General features: G+C 64.7%; 1 protein-coding gene across 3 annotated transcripts in view; it reads right to left on the bottom strand.

The window, feature by feature from the left end:
- The window catches only part of RALGDS (ral guanine nucleotide dissociation stimulator), a 28340-nt gene that overhangs the window by 9437 nt on the left and 6753 nt on the right, over positions 1–12150 (bottom strand). The window contains exons 1-6 of one of the 3 annotated variants that reach the window (XM_059410429.1): positions 11953–12144; positions 3242–3352; positions 1916–2109; positions 1618–1713; positions 591–784; positions 57–346 (exon numbers count right to left, since the gene is read on the bottom strand). In XM_059410429.1, the coding sequence (XP_059266412.1) occupies positions 57–346; positions 591–784; positions 1618–1713; positions 1916–2109; positions 3242–3352; positions 11953–12135 (1068 nt within the window). In that variant the 5' untranslated portion in view covers positions 12136–12144. Of the gene's footprint in view, positions 1–56; positions 347–590; positions 785–1617; positions 1714–1915; positions 2110–3241; positions 3353–11952; positions 12145–12150 lie in introns of those variants that run through there. The other 2 variants (XM_059410430.1, XM_059410431.1) reach the window with 2 other exon arrangements.

Below are 12150 nucleotides of genomic sequence, written 5' to 3'. Positions count from 1 at the left end.
GGTTCTGGAGCAGGAGCCGGAGCTGCGTCTGGTTCTGGAGCAGGAGCCGGAGCTGCGTCTGGTTCTGGAGCAGGAGCCGGAGCTACGTCTGCTTCTAGAGCTGGAGCCGGAGCTGCATCTGGTTCTAGAGTGGGAGCTGGAGCTACATCTGGCTCTGGAGTGGGAGCTGGAGCCGGAGCCGGAGCCACGTCTGGTTCTAGAGCAGGAGCCGGAGCTGCGTCTGGCTCTGGAGTTCGTGCTGGAGCCGTGTCTGGCTCTGGAGTAGGCAGGAGAGTTGGTGCTAAAGCTGGCTCTAGTTCTGGAGCTGTTTCTGGAACTGGCGCTGGCGCTGGAGCAGGGTACAGAGCTACAGGAGGAGAGAAGTTTCCATGTCCCTTTGCAGACACAGAGCTCAGCCTGGGGTCTCCCAGAGAAGCCGCACCCAGGAAGGAAGCCTCAGCGGGACGGCTCCCCGAGTGCGGTGCACCCGCTGGGTGCTCTGAGCCCAGCCTTGCTCCTGGCCCCACACCAGCCTGTGGGGCTCGTCCCTGTGGGGCCCAGCACCGACCCATCCCCACACAGCCCCAGGCACCCAGCCCCGGCCTTCTCACCCTCGGGCTCGGCCTGCGCGGGCTCTGCGCGCTCCAGCTGGGCCAGCAGAAGGTGGGCACGGCGCTCCAGGTCAGAGCCGGGCATGTTGAGCTGCACGTAGGCCACCAGCTGCTTCAGGCAGGGAAAGTCTGGAGGCTGACAGAAGTCCTCCGAGTACTGGTCCAGCCAGGTGCCCAGAATGGAGGAGATGGCACTGGAGGTAGGAGGGCAGGCAGTAGCGTCAGTGGCCTGGCCCTTCCTTTCGCACAGCCCCCTGGGGCACCCCCGGGGATGCGCCATCCAGAGTCCGGGCCCACCCCGCCCACCCCCACCGGCCATCCAGGCAGGGGCAGGTCTGGCCAGCAGGTGCGGGTCTCCACGGGAGGGAGACCATTTCTGGTGTGAGCACCCCTGCCTTCCCCTGGGGGGCCTGACCCACTCCTGTCTGTCTGGGGTCCCTCCTGCTGCACCGTAAACCCCAGGAAGGTGGGGAGGGGGCGCGGCGTCTGCTCTGTCCCAGCCCTGGGGCACACGGTAGGCGCTGCAGCAGTCTGTGGGGGAGGAGGGAACGGGCGATGTCCCTCTGCCCAGCCCGCCTGGGCTCTCGTGGCCCTGCAACTCCCAGCGCCTGCTCCGATGCCTGCCGGACCCCCTTCTGACGCGTGGGGTCTCCTCTTCCCACTGACACTATTCTTGGGAACCGCAGGAGGGTGGCTGGCCTGGGGCACCGAGGTGCGAGGCCCCCGTGTGAGCCGGTGGCCCCGGGATCTCAGCAGAGCAGACAGGGCTGGGGCGGGCAGTGGTGGGGACACACGGCCTCAGGGCCCAACCCTGGCCTCCAGCCCCCAGCCTCCCCTCTGCCCCCCAGGCCCCGGGAGCCCAGCCACAGCGGTCTGGCTCCTGTCCTTCTGCAGGAGAGGCCCCCACAGCGCAGCCCTCCAGTAGTAGTCACAGACGTGGGGGCCAGGGTTCTGCCCCCACCAAAGCCCCAGATGTCCCCCACTTGGGAGACAGGGGACCCTCCCATCAGACCCAAAGTCCACTCACTTTTTTAATTGGTCCTGGGGGCCGCCGTCCTCGTCAGAGTAAGGGAGAATACATCCGTATCTAGAGGAGGCCGTGAGGGCGTCACGTCTACCGTACCTGCTATGACGTCTAAGGTTACCGGCTGACCCCCCGACTACAGCGGAAGCCCAGGAGGGAAGGAAGGCCGGTCTGCCCCGCTCACGGAACTATGCAAAATGTCCAGCAGGGGCCTGGTGTCCAAGCAGGGAAGGGCTGCGGCCGAGACACCCTGCCCGGACTGGGGTGGGGAGCCGGCGGGGCGGGGCGGGGGGCCGCTCACCGTTTGAACAGAAGGTCCAGGACCTGCTGGGTGGTGGTGAAGGCCCGGTAGGTGCATAGGAAGATGGTGACGTAGGAGAGGTCGCTGCCTTGGAAGGCGGGCACCAGGTGTTCCACCAGCTTCTCCAGCGTGCCTGCCTTCACCGTCCGCACCTTGCAGGTCTCATACAGGCTCAGGGCGGACTCGTTTTCACACTGGGGTGGGGTGGGACGAAGGAGGGGTGTGGTCAGCGGCAGTGCCCGGGGCGGCCAGGAGGGTGGGGGGCCCCCGAGCTCAGATGACATCCCAAGGGCGCAAGCTGAGAAACAAGCTCGGCTTTAGAAGCAGAATCTGAGGGGCGCCCTGGGGGGCTCAGGTCACGATCCCAAGGTCCTGGGATCGAGCCTCACATCGGGCTCCTGGCTCAGTGGGAAGCCTGCTTCTCCCTCTCCTACTCCCCCTGCTTGTGTTCCCTCTCTCTGTGAAATAAATAAATAAAACCTTAAAACAAACAAACAAACAAACAAAGAGAATTTGATATGGGGATTAACAAAACATGCAGACCCAACCCTTCCGGATCAGTCTGTTGGCTGGAGGAGGAAAAGCACTAACCCCGTGAGCTCTGGCAAAACATGCCCATTCTTGAGATGAGAAGACAGAAGCTCCTTTTGGGGAGGGAATCCGTGCAGCCCGGGCCCATGGCACTGAAGGGCTGAATCACCCTGACAACTGGCCTCCCTTCCGGAATGGTATGTGGCCGAGTCAGGCCCTAGAAGCCGGAGGGGTCACGTGGCCGTGCTGGGGGGGGGGTGGGGCACAGCGAACCGTAGAGGAGCTCAAGCCTCCCTGCCTTGGGGGGAAACTGGCCCTTCCCGGTGTGGACGTGGAAGGCAGGGCTGCTACTGGGACAGCAGGGGGCGGGAGTTAAAACCAGACCGACTGGGGCACAAATACAAAATCACCTGGGGCCCAATGTCAAGGGGAAGCAGTAAAAAGGTATCTTTTTAGATGTTCATGCAGGTGTGAATGAACTTTTCTTTGTAGAGAGAGAGTCTGCACGTGCACAGGAGGGGTGGAGGGAGCGCGCCGGCGCACCTCAAGCAGGCTCCACGCACCATGCACCATGCGAGGCCGATGCGGGGTTTGATCTCACGACCCTGAGATCGTGACCTGAGCCGAAATCAAGAGTTGGACGCTCAGCGCCTCGGCCTCCCGGGTGTCCCGTGCAGAGTGACCCTGCTCCTGCCCAAGCCCAGAGCTGGGCAGCGGGGAGGGCGTGGAGGCCCAGGCTCCTTTGGGAGCGGGACTGTGGGTTCTTGGGGGTAGGAGCCCTGCGGCCGCACTCACCCCAAGCCAGCGCTGGCCTTTGTTGGCCCCGGGCTGCGCCTGCACCTTCCGTAGGGAGATGGAGAAGATGAGGCCGTTGAGCAGCTCCTCACCGATCTCCTGCGTGCAGCTCTGGAGAGATGGGGTGGGGCCGTCAGGGGCTGCCCCCCTGAGCCTTCCAGTCCCCGCCAAGGCACGGCGTCCACACACCACCCCCTGCCCCACCCCGGCCTGGCCCCTGGCAGGGATGAAGTGGGCTGGCAGCTCCAGGCCGGTGACTCCCAGGAGTCACTTTGGGGCGGGAGAACGCAGCCCCCAGCCCACCCCTTCCCACGCCCTCAGCCGCCAGCCCTCCAGGCCCTGGAAACCCCCAGCAACATGCTCATGGCCAGGGTCACCCCCTCTACCCCCAAGAGGGCTGCTGCCTTCTATCCATGTCACAGATGAGGACGTGGACACTGGGAGAGGGGCGACCTGTCCAAAGACGCATCGCCGTGGGTGGATGACAGACCAGGACCCCCAAGGCCCTCCTCCCTGCTCCCCAGCTGACTCAGCTGGCATGGGCAGCTCCTCCCGGCCCAGCCCTGGAGTCAGCATCACGCGTCAGGGGCAGGCGTAGGGCATCCCCGATGGCCACATCCAAGGCCACTTCCTTCCCTTTCTGCTCATTCATGCCCTTGTGCCTTCTTGGGCAACAGAGGAGATCCTGGTTCCCCGTCCGGCGTCATGTGCGTGGGGACAGCGGGCAGTGACGGTGCAGTGGCTGGGCAGATGACTGGGGTTTCACTGGGCCCTAAACCACGGGACTTTGCCTGGGACAGGAAGTAAAGACCCTTGTTTTAGGCGTCAGTGACCCCTTCCACTGGGCAGGCTGGCCTCGGGCCGTCATCTCCAAGCCCCGCTGCCTGTCTGGCCCCCCACGGCGGGGAGGGGGCGCTGCATTAGGGAGGGAGGCCTCTGAGGGTTGAGGGAGGAGCTGGGACGTGCCAGCCGGCACAGGGCCCTCGACCGCACGGTCCATACCAGCGGCTGGGACCGCGCATCACTGCCCTAGCCCAAGGTGGGTGTGCAGCTTACAGGAGACCCAGGCAAAGGTGCTGACTCAGCCCACCCACACAGCCTTCCTTGAAGCCCGCCGCCTTGGCAGGGCCCCTGCTGCACCTCTGGGGTCGGCGACGGGGTACTGGGGCCTCTCGCCTCCTGTCGCCCCTGTGCGCCGCAGGAGGCCAGCTCCCCTCAGGAAGGCCACTTCCTCTGACCTGTGGCCGCCCTCCCATGCTGGGCACTGGACCAACGGGGAAGCCGCTGCCATCACATTCTCTCTGGAGAGAGAGCCAGCCTGTCTGTGGAGAGTTAGCAGGGGACCGGCAGAGGTGCCCCAAGTGCCACCTCCCACACCCACACCCCTCTGATGATCCAGCCCCTCCACTAGATAGGGGAGCCTCTTCCTGAGCAGAAAAGCTGAGACAGATGCTCACGTTCCCTCCCCTGTCTGGAAGAGCCCTCAGAGGACACAGGCTGCAGAGACCAGCTGTCTCCCTGCTGGACGGGGGGCCATCACCCTGGCATGTCCTCAGGGTCTGAGCCCACTTCCCACGGAGGCCGAGCCGGGGCTGGAAGGGCCTGGCCTTCTCCATGGTTATTTTAGTCACGTGTGGCTCAGCTGGGAGGAACACCTGGCTTGTGGGCAGTGAGCTGGGGGGCCCCATGTAGGACCGGTGGGCCCGCCAGAGGGCCCTGCCCCTGAACTCCACAGGGCACCTGGCTCCTAGTAGGGCTCCACCCAGGCTTCTGGGTGCTGCGGGCAGGCAGTGGCCATCCCCTGGCAAGTCCAGAGAGCAGCACACCCCACCCCCGCAGTGAGCCCTGGGCCTCGCCGGCAGAGCAGCTGGCCTGCGCAGTATGTGGTCCCCGAGCCCCTCCCCCGTCCTCACCCCCAGGGGCTCCCTTCTGCCGGCTGGTGGTGGGGGGGCGGGGCGGGATGCCGGGAGTCATCGCCCTGTCACACAGATGGGGCGCTGCTCTGGCTCCTTTGGGCAGCCGCAGCCACGGCAGGAAGAAAGCAGACCCCCAGAGCCGGGTGCAGGAGCCCGTGACCACCTCCTGCACAGAGGGGCAGGCTCTGAAGCAAAGGGCCCGGGCCCGGCCAGGAAGTGGCAGAGCAAGGCATTTGTGTCCTACCCCTCCCGGCTTCCAGGGACTGAGAGGGAAAGCAGCCAGCACCAGGCATCGGTCCCCCCAAGGGCCCCCCCGTGGCAGGATGGACAGAGCCCGCAGGCCCACGTGGGGGGTGCTCTGGCAGGGCAGGGGGGGCGGCTCCTGGGGAAGGATGGGCGTGGCTGACCGGACAGATGGTTTCGGGGAGGCCTCTTCAGGGCAGGAGGGTGCTCGGCTGACTTCTAGGGGAACAGAACGCCACAGGGATGGCTGTGTCCTTGGGGAGCCAATGTCCCCAGGTTCCTGGGATCCAGTTAGCAGCTGGGCCTTGCACATGCTGCCTGGCCTTCCACGGCTTGGGTCAAGGGGAGTGTGGGTGGGGCAGTGCCCCCAGATCCTGGTAAGCAGACGCCGACAGAACAGGCACCCAAGTGCCCCGCACCCCACTGTCCCTCTGAGTGCAGCCCAGAGCCCCAGGGACAAGAAGAAGGAGAAACTACTTGGGTGTCACCCGATCAGCCTTCTCAGGGTGACAGGCCAGCAGCATGCCTGTCCCCAAGTGACTGCAGGCCAGGCCCCATCCCACCCACATTTTGGGACAGACCCGAGGGGCCCTGCTGGCTCTTCCCCAGCCCTGCCAACTCTCCCGGGAGGCGGCTCGTGCCTGTGTGCAGGGAGATGGCAGCGTCACTCTCATCCCCCCTCTGCTCCCCTGGGTGTGGATTTCCTTACGGTGATGGCCGTAAGGGGCCTCCAAACCCCCCAGGTGCCTCCTCGGCAGACCGGCTCCTCCTACAGAGACCCCGTCCAGGGCTGAGACACCCAGAGAAGAAATTGGCTCAGGCCTGCACCACGGGGTCCCCCCGTCTCTTCAGGCCACGTGCAGAGACCTGGTCCCACGTGGGCGGGGCCGGGGTGGCTCTGACCACAGTGGCTTGTGCCTGTATGAGATGAGGTCCTTCATGTACCCTGCTGAGCTGCCACCCAGGGCCACAGAGTCACAGATGCCACCCCAGGCCCTCTCCTGGACACTGGTCGGCACCCTGCAGCCCCAGGCACATGAGGACCCTCCGTGGGGCCCACCAGACCCCAGGACACCGTCTTTCATGAAGGGCTCTGACTCCCAGCTTTGCCGAGCCTCTCTGCCCCGGCCTCAGTGAGCTCATCCGGGAAATGGGTACAAGAGCAGCAGCTCTCTACAGGGCGACAGCGGGTCCAGAGACAGTGCACAGCACCTGGCATGTGACGCACCAGAGGATACTGGGCATCGCCTGCGGACCAGAGCCCCACAGAGCTGCTGACAGACAATGAGCGGGGAAACCCTGAGGGCACCCGTGGGAGCCTCCAGGACAGCCGCTACAGACAGGGTAGGAGTCCTAAACTGCCCAAGCCAGCCCTGCAGCTTTCTGACTTGGCCTTTTGCTCACGTGCAGGAGTGGCGACGAGAGATGGACAGAGGGCCTGGTCAGCCCCCTGGGATCCCAGGCTCCCAGACCACTCAGACAAGGCATCCTGCAAACACTCGTGGAATGGACACCAAGGCCGCCGGCCGCGGGGCTGGGCTGAGGAGAGAACCCAGGACTTCTCAAGTCCAAGTTCTGGTTCATTTCTTGGACCATAAACTCCAACAAGTTGGGGTGAAGGAAAAGCCTCCTGGTGTGTAGCAGGGCCCTACCCCTACCCTCTGGTGAGTGTCCTATTCCCTGAGTCCGAGGACATGGACAGGACCGAGTGGGGACCCCAGGTCAGCCCTGGGTGGGGCCGAGCCACACTCCTGGCCCCACGCACTGCATCCCATAGGGGCAGCCTGGGCTTCGGACTGTATAGGGGCTGGCTGGCCAGGGCAACCCGGGAGCTCAGTGACCCCAGACACTGGAGTTTGGTGACCAGCCTCATGAGCCCCCAAGAGGCTGTCCCCAAGGACCCCCCTGTCACCAGCCTGAACCCAGTTACTCATCAGCATGTACAGAGAAGGGAGGGCACCTCAAGTCCGGGGGGGGAGGGGGAGGGGCTTCCACGCTGGCCGTGCCCACTGCCTGTGCTCTTGTCCATCCAAGGCCGGCTCCTGGCTGTCAGGCTAGCAGGCCACCCCATGTCAGGCCTTTGAGGGAGTGCAGCTGGTGACAGCTGAGGAGGAGGGTGGCCTGGGTCCAAAGGGGGTGTGGGGCCGGGCCAGCTGAACGTCCAGCCCCAAGAGCCACAACCAAGCGTCCACCACCAACCAGAGTCCGAGGTCTGTGGATGCTTCCTGGGGGCCAGGCTTTTTACACACTTGTCACATCTACTTGATGGGTGAGGGAGGAGTCGGGTGGGGAACTCACTCAGGTCAGGAGCCAGGAAGCGGCAGCCAGGGCTCGGATTTTAACCGTGGCCCATGAACCTTGTCCCATCTAGGCCTGGCTGCTGCCGTGCTCCGCTGTGGCTGCTGCACTCAGGCTCAGAGCAGAGGCCAGAGGTGGCAGGACCTTCCTCAGGTGACCCTGCTGGTTGGCAATGGAGGGGCCCAGCTGCCTTGTACCCGGCACCCTTCCACGGAGTGGCTGTTGCTGGGGTTCCAGCTGCGGGCCTTGAGGTTCAACTATGGGAACCGGGCCTGAGACGCACCACGCCAACTCTGCCCCCAAACCCCAGAGCATGGACACTGCCCTGGCACCTGGTCAGAAAACACAATCATGGCAGCTGCCACCTTTCTGGCTTGGACACTGTGCCAGGCAGGCACTGTGGGACCACTTGTCAGGCTGCCAGGCTCCCTTGGTCCTCACCTGAATCCTAGGGGAGGAACTGGTCTCAGGCCCATTTTACAGATGAGGACAAGTGAGGCTCCGGGAGTGGGAGCAGGTCCAGGGCTGCAAGCCCAGCTGGCCTTCCCCTGCAGCTCCCTCTCCTCTCCAACTTCTGACCAGTGTGTGCAAACCTGGCCCTTGCTTCTGAGGACACTAGGGCTCCAGGTGTGTCCGACCCTTCCCCGTTCCCCAGAGTGCAGAGGCAACACCCACACCCTGGAGCTCCCCACTTGCTCCTGCCCTGCTCACCAAGCCATCTTCTAGCCAGCCTCTTTCCACGCCCAGCTGCAGGCCGGCCCGGAGGGCTGCGGGACTGGGTCCACCTGCACTAGGCTGCAGGTTTTGGCTCCCCACTCTCAGAATGGGAGCGGGGAGAGCCGCGTCGCCAGAGCTGCAAGTCTGGGAACACCGCGTTTCTGAGCCCAGGAGGCCGGGAGACCGAGCCCGGGGCAGGGTGGCCACAGTGCAGGGCCGTGTCCTGGGAGCCATCTGGGCAGCTGGCCAGCAGCCCCTAAGAGCCCGTCCTCGACTCCTGGGCACTGTGTCCTGAAATCGCCCCCACCCCACCACCACCCGGCTTGCTCAGAGGCTGCCCAGGGCCGGTGCGTAATTACTCCAACTCCTTCTATCAGCCCCGAAGACAGGGCCTGGAAACACAAGTCCGGCTTCCAAGTAGAGGATCGAACCGAGCCCAGCTTGTGAGCAGTCACCCAAGGCTGAGTCCCACTGTCCCCGCTGCTTTCGGGACCCAGCCAGGCATGCTTCAATGCCACCCACCTACAGGAGGAAGGAGGGCCCAGTGCCAGCCAGCCTGGCCCCCCTTCCTCTTCTCCTGGGACCCCTGAGGAGTTGAGCAAAAGGGGAACCCCAGGGTCCGTGGGGGCCCAGCTGGTAGCAGTCAGTCCCCTCCAAGGCCCTGCAGTCTGGAGTGAGCTAAGAAGCCCTCCTCACAGATTCCAGTCTGCAGACAAAGACCCCCCACAAGGCTGCACCTCTAAGGCCTCCAGGGTCAAAGGCAAATGAGCCCTGGGGCTTAAACTTCAGAGCAGAGCTGCACAGAGTGTGATCAAGAGCCCAGCCAGGAAGGAGGCAGGAGGCTGGGGGTGGTGGTGGGCGGCGGCCTCTCCTAGTTACTTTTCCTGAAGAACAGAGAAGCCCTCCGTGTTCCCTGCCACCCAGACCATGCTCAGGCCTTGCGGTTTGCAGGGTCACACGACGGGGGCCAGACTCCCGTCTCTGCCATTTTCACTAGCTCAGTAAGTCTGTGCCATCTAGCTCTAGTGCCTCAGGTGATTCGTCTGTTAAATGGGCAATCCTGACAGCAAAGAGACAAAAATTCATGCAAAATACTTAGCACGGAGCCTCTCACAGAGTACCGGCTCCTGTCTGCGGCGTTTTTAAATCTGTGGGGTGCAGCCGTCCGCTTGCTCCTTCCTGGAAACTCTTCCCGGTGTCCTCTGGCCCAGAGGACTTCTGCCTTGCTACCCTTCCCTTGACTGGGGGCTTCTGGGCTGCCTGAGCCTGGTTCCGTCCCCTGTGCAGCTCCCACCGTGCCCCCACCCCGGGGGCCCCATGCACTTTTAATTGCCTTGACTGTGAGCTCTGCCCTAGCCCTCTCGGATCCTTGCAGTGGGCTCCTGCTGTATGTATAACGGCCCCCATTCAAGACCTGGCAGCACGTCCTTCCTCGCTGTGCGTATGTTAAGAGCAGCGACCCCGCTCCGCTGGCCCGCCGTCTACTATAAAGTGCCGTGGACAACTACTCTGCAGGGCCGCGTCGAAGGCAGCTGGGGCGCGGGAGCAGGGCCCGCAGCCTGTAGGTGCTCCAGAGCGAGATCTCCTCCTGCCTGGCCAAGGCAGTGGCCTGCCCAGAGACAAGTGCATGGGCCAGGGGACTGCCGGAGAGCACAGAGCCCCTCTGGCCGAGCTGGGCCAGCTGTGACCCGGCTCACGATCATGATGATGGGAGGCTGCCCAGATGCGCAAGGACATCCGGCAGCTGAGAGCGGGAAGGCACGGTAAGGAAATGGGGCCGGGGGTAGGGCAGGCAGAAATCGCCTGGTGGTTTCCAGAGAGGACAGGGACCCCGAGCAGGGTCACGCTGGCTCTGGCCTGCTACAGAGACCAGGAAATCAGCTCCAGGATGGGGGGCGGGCGTGTGTTGGCAGGACGGACAGGGACTTCCCAGCCCACCCCCCTCCCCTCGGCCCATGGTAAATGGTCATTGTGTTTGGTTTCCGGCAGTGGCCTCCTCTCCTGCCAGGACCCTGGTTTTCCTGCCGCAGCCAGAAGCTTCCCCTTTGATTTCTAAACAGCCGCCATGGCCTGGATCTCGATGCTGAGGCCGGGTGAGGGAGAGCAGCAGGGAGAGCTGGAGAGGGGGAGGGGAAGGGGGGGGTGGAGATCGGAGGCAAGGCAGAGCCCTGGGCAGGGGTACGGCTCGGTTCCTCTGGGACGCAGACAGACTGAGAGAGAGGAAGAGAAGCAGCAAGGGCCCGCCCCACCCAGGCCAGAAACCTGCCTGGCCCCTTCAAGCACGCAGGCCAGACCCTCCCAGCGCACAAAGCCCAGGCCGCTGCCAGACGTAATGAAAGTCAGAGGAGTACTGGGCTGGTGTCAGGCCTCTCACCCCCACTGTCCCTGGGGGTCGCTCCAGCCGCCAAAGACTGAAGCTGTGGCTGGACGAGGGCTGGAGAACTCGCCTGGCCCTGCCACCCACCCAGCTCAGGAGGAATCTCCCAGGCCCACAGTTCCCCCACCAAAGGTTTCCCCCCAAGGGCACGGAGACATGCTTTATCCCTGGGCAAACAGGCATCTACTCCCGGTCAAGGCCCTGGGGCTACACAAGGCGCAAGATCCAGGCCGGCCATCCTGGTACTGCGGCCTAACGTGATGGAAGGGTGGGGGGCACAAGGCGGTGGTTAGGGTACCTAACCAGCAGGGGTTTCAAACTTCACCATTAAGGCTCTGATTTGGTTTAGATATGTGCCGAGCCCCTGGACCCAGAGATGGCCTCTGTCCAGGCCCCATGCCCAGGCGGAATGCGGCCAGGGGACCCATCCCGGATTCTGCCACCTCTGCGGCAGTCAGGTGCACAGTCAGATTCGAGGGGCAGAGCAGCCCCCCAACCCACTGTGACCCCATGACCCACTGGGCCCCTCTGCCCACAGCACACCAGAAACCAGAGACCCAGCCCTCACCTAGTGACCCCCACCCCTCATCGTGACAGGCACACCCCCCTTCCTTGAGTCCTCCCCAATCCTTACGAGGGTGTCCGCATACTTTCTAATCAAGCAGAAATGAGTCACGCCCTCAGCCTGAGAGGCCCTTCCCGCCACCTCCCTGCCTGGACACCTCGCAGCACAGGCTGGAAGCCTGCCTGGTGCCCTCCAGCTCCCTTCTCGCGGCAGCCCTGAACATCGGATCTCCGTCTGCCCGCAAGGGGTACCGCCTGGAAGGCCGCTGTGGTCCCAGCTGCCGAGGAGTCCGCCGCCCTGATCACTATTCACCACCTGCACCGCGAAGCCCGACGGCCGGCGCAGGCCCCGGGGCAGGCGACGGAGAACGGCGGCCCAGGCCCCGCTGTCAGAAGTTCGGGGACGTCACCAGTGACAGCCCGCGGGAACAAGTCTACCCGGGCGGTAGGGGCGCGGGGCCGGCGCGCCTCGGCTCGGCGGGGCCAGAGAGCGCTCTGGTCCCCGAACGTCCGGACCGATCGCGCGGCAGCCCCCACGCCCGCCTCGCTGCCCCGGGGCTCGGCGCGAGGAGCGCGATCTCGTCGGGCTCACCCACCTCCAGGCGCGGCAGGTCGGGGTCGAGCTGCGTGAAGCTGTGCAGCACCACCGGGCAGCTGTCGGGGCCGCCCACCTCCAGGCGCACGGCGTCCCACACGCTGCGACTCCGCCGAGAGCCCGGAAACAGCGGCTCGGCGGCGCCCGCAGGCCCGGCCGCCTCGGCCCACATGCGCTGCACCATGGACGGTCGCGGGCG

Source organism: Mustela nigripes, chromosome 9, assembly GCF_022355385.1.
Source record: "Mustela nigripes isolate SB6536 chromosome 9, MUSNIG.SB6536, whole genome shotgun sequence".
NCBI lineage: Eukaryota > Metazoa > Chordata > Mammalia > Carnivora > Mustelidae > Mustela > Mustela nigripes.
Note: the sequence above shows the minus strand (reverse complement) of the source record. Positions and strands in the feature narration are given on the sequence as shown.